General features: G+C 35.9%; 1 protein-coding gene across 10 annotated transcripts in view; it reads right to left on the bottom strand.

Annotated features, from left to right (window-relative positions):
• Positions 1-453: 453 nt before the first annotated feature.
• The window catches only part of SHLD2 (shieldin complex subunit 2), a 29,470-nt gene continuing 21,678 nt past the window's right edge, over positions 454-8,245 (bottom strand). For 7 of the 10 annotated variants that reach the window (XM_041405155.1, XM_041405154.1, XM_041405152.1 and 4 more), the window contains 7 exons: positions 7,703-7,810; positions 6,747-6,941; positions 5,754-5,888; positions 4,566-4,772; positions 3,446-3,680; positions 1,727-1,842; positions 454-1,108 (listed from right to left, as the gene is read on the bottom strand). In XM_041405155.1, coding sequence (XP_041261089.1) covers positions 936-1,108; positions 1,727-1,842; positions 3,446-3,680; positions 4,566-4,772; positions 5,754-5,888; positions 6,747-6,941; positions 7,703-7,810 — 1,169 coding nt within the window. In that variant the 3' untranslated portion in view covers positions 454-935. Of the gene's footprint in view, positions 1,109-1,726; positions 1,843-3,095; positions 3,215-3,445; positions 3,681-4,565; positions 4,773-5,753; positions 5,889-6,746; positions 6,942-7,702; positions 7,811-8,245 lie in introns of those variants that run through there. The other 3 variants (XM_041405157.1, XR_005952707.1, XM_041405158.1) reach the window with 3 other exon arrangements.

Below are 8,245 nucleotides of genomic sequence, written 5' to 3'. Positions count from 1 at the left end.
GCACAGTGTCTGTTAACAAATACCCCTAAGGTGGGAAGTCACCTGGCTGACCTGATGCACAGTATGGTCCTCTTCTTCTTATACATTAAAGTAACAATACTTCCAGCTTGTGTGTTCAGTAATTTCAGCTAAATTGTGAAGAAACAAATCCTAATGCACTTACCAATGTACTTGTACTCATGGTCATCCAAGGGAAGCAAATGAGAAAGGTACTTATTGACTCTACCTGAACAAGAGTTATTTCAAAGCAAGAAACATCATCAAATAAGGAGTTCTAATACAATGTTTTCAACTGCCACATAATGAGCAATTTTTTTACTTACTGCCTTTTATATAACATCCATCTGATCTTGTGCTTGAGACTTACCTTGAGCTGAAGGAGGTGGAATGATTACAAGACAGTTCTGTTTTACAAGAGAAAAGAGCAGCAGCAAAATTGCTGAGGGTAAATGGCAAAAATCCTGCTGTTAAAAGAAGGAGAGCAACCACAACAGCAAAACAAAACCATCAAGCTACAGATAGCTCATGGGATAAAGCAAACAACAATTGTGTAACTAAAATATTACTGAATTCTCTGTCTTCCTCTAATTTGCCAGGTCTCAGGAAAATTCAGTCTCTCACAATAGTAGTGAATTTTTCTGAGGAGAAAAAGGAAAACAGATACTTAAATTGTTGGCGTTTATTCACATAATTATTAAAATAAAAATCCATGTATAAAAATATACTTCATGAAAATCCACCAGTATTACTCCAGCAGTATATCCCATTAGCAGATATTCCATACCAGTCCTTTTGATAGTTTTGCTTTTTTCATAAGTTAAAACCAAAATCCTTTATTATAATTTTATGAGATTTGCTTCCTTCAGCTAAGTAATTTTTCTTCTGCTTCCCATCTGTGTGTCCTTGTAGTCCTTGTTACTCAGTTAGTGCAGAGGTCAAAGTTCAGGATGAAAATTCAGCAGATGGAAATCCTTTTGCAAAGGATAGCTGTTCTCATCTAGCACGAAGTGGCTTCTGATTTCCAACAAATAGGATGCTTCTGTATCTGCCAGCAGTGAATGACACAGATCTGCTACTATTGTGCTGTAGGTTATATCTGAAGAGGGCACTGCAAAACACAAAACAATTCAATTTACACTTGATTTTCACAATAGGACCTAACATTCAAGATCTACCTCAATGAAGCTCCACTGAATTACTGGAAGTGAAGTTCAACATCTGCATAAAAAATTACCTTTTATTTTTAATTACTTTTAAAAAACAATGAGCTGAGCCTATTTCTCATTAAACTGTTAACACCTGTGAATTACATAAAACACCTCAAGTCCAACAGGATGTATCAAGTGAAGCTTGTCTGAAACACAGCTCAGTGTTTCACACCATGAAAACATGCCAGCTCCTTCTAATGGCTCCTAAGACATTCTATTTCGCACATAAGGACTCTATTTAGCTATTGAATATTTAGGTATATAACTACAACTACTTAGTTATATAATAGGTATTCACACCTACTTAGTCATATAATAGGTATTCACACCATTCTCACCATCTCAACAAGAGGTTGTTGCAACCTCTTCTCTGAAATTCTGAGTTTGTCAAACAGCCACTGAAATATTCTTTGATGTTGGTTGCTTAGGGCTTTTTTAAACTGCCAATGATTTAAAATTTTGCTTCCATTGTGAACTTTGCTGCCTGTTTCTATCACAAGTAATTAATGAATCAGTACCTACTAATCTCTTCAGCCAGTCTGCAGGAATATTGAGGAAGATTTTTTCCACCAGCTCAGACACCACATGAACATAAATTTCGTATCCTCCATCTTCTACAGTCATCAAAGCAGGTCTAGGCCAGAAAACAAAGTTTCATGAAAGTCATCTGCTATGGTTTGTTTTTTGTTGAAGCAAAATTTTAGAAAGCACTACAACTTAGTCTTACTCTGCAATGTAATACCAAGAAATAGAAAAATGAGAAAATATCTCTGTACTCATGTGTCTAATCTGTAGAACTGGAATAAGTTTGAGCAATAAATAAGGAAACGGCCTTAAATTGAGACAGGACACCCAGAATAGACATTAGAAGGAACTCTTTTACTGTTAGGATGGTCAAGATTGCCCACGGAGGAGGTGGTGGAAATGCAAAGCAGGGACACAAGCTTAGGTGTATCACTAGGAATTGTACCATCTGTATCAACATCACTCTGTATTATCTGTCTTAATACATCACTTTATAGCCACACAGTACCAAGGTATATCTCTTGTTCTGTAACAAATACCAAATGTTTTCACAAACCACTGAACAAATAAAAATCCCTGTTTGGAAATACTCCCAAGGTGAAACTTTCTTACTAAATTGATCAGCAGAAAATTTCAGTGCAAAAATGCCAGGCTTTTCTCTGAAAAAAATGGCCACATAAATTCTACATCTGCATGTGATCCCGTGCTGAGAATACAAACACTGGAAATCCTTATAATTTTTCTACCATCTTTTATGCAGGAGCAAATTGAGGTCCTTCATGCCCATTGAGATTTTATACTCTTATGAAAGATTGGCAGAACCTTTTCAGTTCAGAAAAAAACCTTTCTGCACTTAATCCTCCCTCACAGGAAAATAAATAGCACAAAGATGCAAGATTATTTTGCTTAGAGGAAAAATACTAAGTCCCTACCTGGTTAGATAAATAAGATATTTAAGTCCTAGTTCTTTAAGTAATAGTATTTAAGTCAATGATTCATTAAGTTCATTATGAAAGAGTTTAGAAAGAATTTGAGAAAAAAGATAGAAAATTTACATATTCTAGAATTCTATCACATCCATGGTTGTCTCAAACATTCTCTAGCTACATGTCTTTCTAGTCACAATGATAATTACATTTCAAAAGCCCAAGATAAATGTGAGAACTGAACAATTAGTTAATAAAGATGTACCTACATCAAATGGATCCACTTAGCTTATTTTCTCTAAGTGTGAATACATGTGTCTCACAGTGCCATCTGGTGATAACTCACTATCTCTGCTCTCTGAGAATGTTTATTGAAAACATTTGTCAATATTATTTCTGCACAGCTGAAACTGACTAATCAGTTTAAAAACATGGTTCTGCATTCACGAGATTTCCGATTTAGGCTGGAACAAGATTCTCAAGGAGTTTTCCTTTGGTCCTCAAGCTTTATTCCATCTTAGCTTTATCTGACACAGTACTGGGTAAACATCATTCCTGCATGATATAGTATTCAAAGAAATTAAAAAGTTAGTTTTAAACGAAGAATATAATGTATAAATAATGACTATATAAACAGCAATTCAAGAACAACAAATTGAAAATTCATTAGAGAGACAGGGATTGCTAACCTCACCTTAAACAAAGAATTTCAGATATGGGGGATATTAAAATGGAGAAAGTTTACCACCCTAATAATACACATTACTTTGGCTCTATTTTGTTTACCTGTAGAATGTTTTTACTTTGCTGTATGGCAAACATCTAACACATTGCTTATAGATCATGTTCTCATCTGCCTGTAGTTCCAAACCACATTTGGCACAACCTGAATACGTAATCATAGGCAGAGAAGCCAAAACACATTCCAGTGAAGTGTCAGCAGAGAAGACGAGTTGCTTGTACTGCCCAGTGGAAATGGTAAACTTCAATTCCAAGATATGGGCTTTCACCTGAACCACTCCTACAAAAACAATTCATATATGAATTAAGCTTAATTTGGAACTGCAAGCAAAATCAATGGCTACAGCTGATTAGAAACTAAAATTGCTATCAAGAACTTTCTCTGTTTTTTCCTCTTTGTTACACACACTCAAATATTAAGAGATAGTTTATTCAGTCAAAAATCCTGGTAGAGGTATTTTATTCAGTGAAAAATCCTGGTGGCTAAATATTATTTTAAAATATATAAAAGTAGTACATTTTCAGGTACTATATCAGTAGATGCCACTATAGAAGCTGCCTGAATAAGAGATCAAAATTGTGTGAAGAATTTCCAAGTGATGTTCTTCCCCCTGTTTCAAAGACACTGAAAAGCATAGCTTTAATAACAACTTAGCTTTTCACTATTTATAGCATTAAACTGGAGTTAAATGCTACAAGAACAGCTTTAATTAATTCCTAGAATTTAACACCAACCATAGCAATCTTCTAGGTTCATCTTGGAGAGTATGACTGTAAAATGTCTTCTTTGTCCTTTCGTAAGAAGTTTTCAATACCAGTCGCTATTCTACATTAGAGAATTTTTGAGAAATGCTGATAAACTTTCAGTAATTAGTCACATCATTACTGGACTGGCTGGTGTGGACAACAAAAGTCAGCATTTCCCTCTGTGTTCCAAATCTGTCTTTGCATGGCATCACACACCACAGTTATCTCTCTGCTGGGCTCACGGGATGAAGACTGCATTCAGTTTGGCCAAGTACAGAGCAGCAGTCTCCACAATAAATTCAGAACCAGACCTGGGCTACCCTAAAAAAAACAACCATCTTACCTCATCAAGACAGCATCTATTTTGCCTACTTATGCATGGCACAACAGACATTACAGAGCTATGGCTAACATTTACCTGAGCATTTTTCTTCCAGGAGTGCCGAGAGCCTTGTCAACTCCATGAGGGATGTTTGACTTTTCCGAAACTTCTCTTTAAATTCAACTGCCCTTTTGTCATCATCAAACAAGCACTCACAGGATGACCATGGAGTTGTGTGCAGTTCCAAGTCACCTGAGACAGAACTACACTGGACCAAAAGGTATTTGAAGTCCCATATGTGGTCTACAGAACAAAAAAGCAAACAGAAGAGTTTACTTTCTACACCATGGTTAATTTACAGAAAGCCAAGGTCACTAACAAGACCGAGAAACAAATCAGAAGTCATTTTCATATAGCTTTGGCAACTTCCTTTTAAGGGTGATGACATGTAAGGTTTTTCCTTTTCCTATAAACTTTGCATGAGTTGTCCCATAACAGAAATTTCATTTCACGTCTACCAAATTCAGCTGTCAAGACAACTCAGCCTTTTGAAAAACAAACCAGCTCTGAAATTCATTGTCAGCACTAAGGCTGGCAATGTCTCAGAGAAAAACATCTTCATGTTATTAATCAACTTCCATTTTTAATATGTCCCTGTTTTTAATCTTCTATCTCCACAATTATCAATTTGACATCAACCTAGTTTAACTTTTCTTAAAAGAACAAGTCTAGGAATTACTAGTAAAAATTGGTAAAATTTGGTTGGAGTCACTGCTGAAACACAGTCTACCTAATTCTTGCAAGAGATGCTTTTAATAAGTTACAGCTGGACTTGATCTCAAGATCATCAGGATACAAAGCCTGACACAAGTAAAGTGGAAAGCAGAATTTTTTTTTTAAAGTAGTAGGAAAAAACCCAGTAATTCATGCTAAACCAGACAATGATAAGGAAGGCTCAGAAAAACTGGTAACACAGTTAACACTCATGGATTTTTACAGTAACATAACCAGGCACTACATAAGTAAGTGCATCTTGTATATAGATTCAAGTTTTTAAATATTTATGCCTTCTCAGTCTTCTGAAGTACATTCAAATTCTGTTGCTGATGGCACTGCTTCTAAACAGAGGAGATATGTTAGAATTAGCACAAAATACATTACCCCTCCAAGGGGACTATTTAAAGGTTGAATGGATAAATGTTACCAGCTGAATACTTAAAAGGCACTAACAGCATCACAAAAATCCTTTTAGACCTAACAATAGGTCTAAAACAAGGACCTTACCTTTTTTCCTCTGAAGCTGGGGGTACCAGGCAGCCCCTGATCCCCACAGAACCATCCTATAGTGTTGATCTCTGTTCTGTTCTACTGTTAGAATAATTTTTTTTTGGCTGCCACCTCTGTAGCTGTACACAGATTCTGAAAAAAATTGAAATTACATTACTTCTACAGTAAAAAGCACATAAGCACACAAACCCCACATGCCCCAGTATTAACAGTGAAATCATGGTGTTATCACATTTTTTGTTACAATTAAAAGCAAAGAAGAATACACCTATAATTTCCTCTGGACAGAAAATAACCTGCTTTCTTCTGCAACAGGAATCTAGTTTGATTGAGTGCATAAAGTATATTAATTAACTTTTATCCATCTAAGTACTCAGTAATTGGACAACTCCCTTTGAAGCAGGAGGTATCCAAGCTTCTTTCAGCTCCCATTCATCCTGACTTGTATTGAGTACAAAGAAGTTGTACTCAATCTCTCAGCAACTGTTGTAATTGGAAGTTCCCATAACTTCTGTGGAATACAGCAGAAGAAACATTTCTCTAGAAGTTTTGACATTGAAGAAAACTATAGGCACAAGGTGTACAAGGCAAACTAAAATTATTAGTAGCAGTACATACAAATCTCTACATAGCTCTTATCCAGGATACTCCATGTTTGTTTCAGTTCCACACTAAACTACAGCATTTTTCACAAATAATTTTTGAACAAGAACACCTGGACAAAATATCTAACTAATATCTAGTTCCAAGATTTACATACTAGAGCAAATTATGAAAATTTCTACCTTCAAAATTCTGCATTTAAAACTAATAAACATGATATTGATGATGTGGGTAGAAATTTGTATCCTACTAGTTCAAGATGATAGTGCAATGTGACCAAATTCTTGTGCAAAGCTTGAAATCAAGCAGTGAGAAACATTTTGCTGTGCCAAATTACTATTTAAGTTCCACCTACTGCAGAAGTTGAAGTTCAGTGCATGAACTTACCTGTTAACACAGAAATATTGATAATTTTCAGGACTGAGTGCACCAAAGTACTTGGCTGGAGCTGATCTAGCTGCACATACTGAACATCATCCAGTCTCTGAACTTGTCTTTGTGGAATGTCTCTGAAGTGTGGAAATTCTGATGATATGTATGCCAATAAGCCATGGAGAACACCATCATCCACAAGAGGATAAACTTATATGGAAAAAAGGCAAAGTCACATACTGCTTTTTATGATAAGAAGTATAAAACTTGTGACTTGGAACATGTTTACACTGAAAAAAATCAGAATGGTTTTAGAATAATTTTAAGGTAAGAAATTCCTGAGATATATAACACTCAATTTTAAATTAAACTGTACTTCAGGGTAGTATCAAGAGGAGGCAGATGAAGTTAAGCTAAGTGCAATACTTTAAAATACACCAAAAAACCCTTGTATCATAGCTTGGTAAGAAGAAAGCTGTTCTTGATCACTGACCTCAGAATCTGTCTTAAGAGCTGGCATCACAACAGTGGACATTACAAAGACAGGAAGAGCAATGGTAATACTTCCAGAGTTTTTTCTCCTCAGTCTCCAACCCTCCATGGCCTGCAATTAATCACTTTCCCTGAATGGATCTACTTACTCTATTTTGCAAAAAAATTAATCCTCATGCAATCTCAGACAGCACAGGGACAGGTCCTGGGATAACTGCTCTTTCCTACATTAAACTAATTTTTTTTTTTAGTTCAGACTGGTAGCCACCAAACTTTCTCACCATCTCCACATGCCTATTGATGTCATGTCCACATCTTGTGCTCAGGTGTTCCTGTCATATTTTTCTGTTGTGTTTTGTACCTCTCAGTTGCACACATTTCTATTCTACCTGATGTGTGAGGCATTGCCAGCAAAACGGAGTAATTGAAATAGCTCTTTTACTGTGATTTTCATGGCAACTTATGCACTACAACCTTACCTTTTTGTGTATTGAGAGCTGAGCAGTTCCCCAGATTCAGTAACTGGCTGGTAAATGTTGACTGAAGCATGACCTCTCCACACCAAGGATTTTCATACATTATTACATCTGCAAGAAAAAAGCAACTTTATCAACTCATGTGTTGACAATTTGAAATGTATCATATTTTTCTTGACTTTATAACCACCTTGCATACAGATGTGTATAGCACAGGGTTTGAAAGAGATCACTTGGAAACACAGTGATTATTTTTTTGAATCTACCAACACCATTTACAATGAGTTAGTAAAATTTTCTCATTAGTTTGATGTAATTCTTAAATTTATTAGCCCCCTAGCTGACACTGCTTAGGTCTGGTTTGTAGTAGCACTTGTACTTTTCAGGAACAACTGTTTTAAAACACTGACACCTTACAGCATAGCCCTGACTCTCCATGGCTGTGTCTGAGGGCAAACTTCCATGGAATAGCCAATGTTCCACTGGCAGGATGACTGAGGACTCAAATGATGTAAGAAAACAACTTACAAATGCTTAGCCATAGTT

This window comes from Onychostruthus taczanowskii, unplaced genomic scaffold (assembly GCF_017590055.1).
Source record: "Onychostruthus taczanowskii isolate IOZ18803 unplaced genomic scaffold, ASM1759005v1 scaffold22, whole genome shotgun sequence".
Lineage (NCBI taxonomy): Eukaryota > Metazoa > Chordata > Aves > Passeriformes > Passeridae > Onychostruthus > Onychostruthus taczanowskii.
The sequence above is the reverse complement of the archived record's forward strand: the minus strand, read 5'-3'. Positions and strand labels throughout refer to the sequence as shown.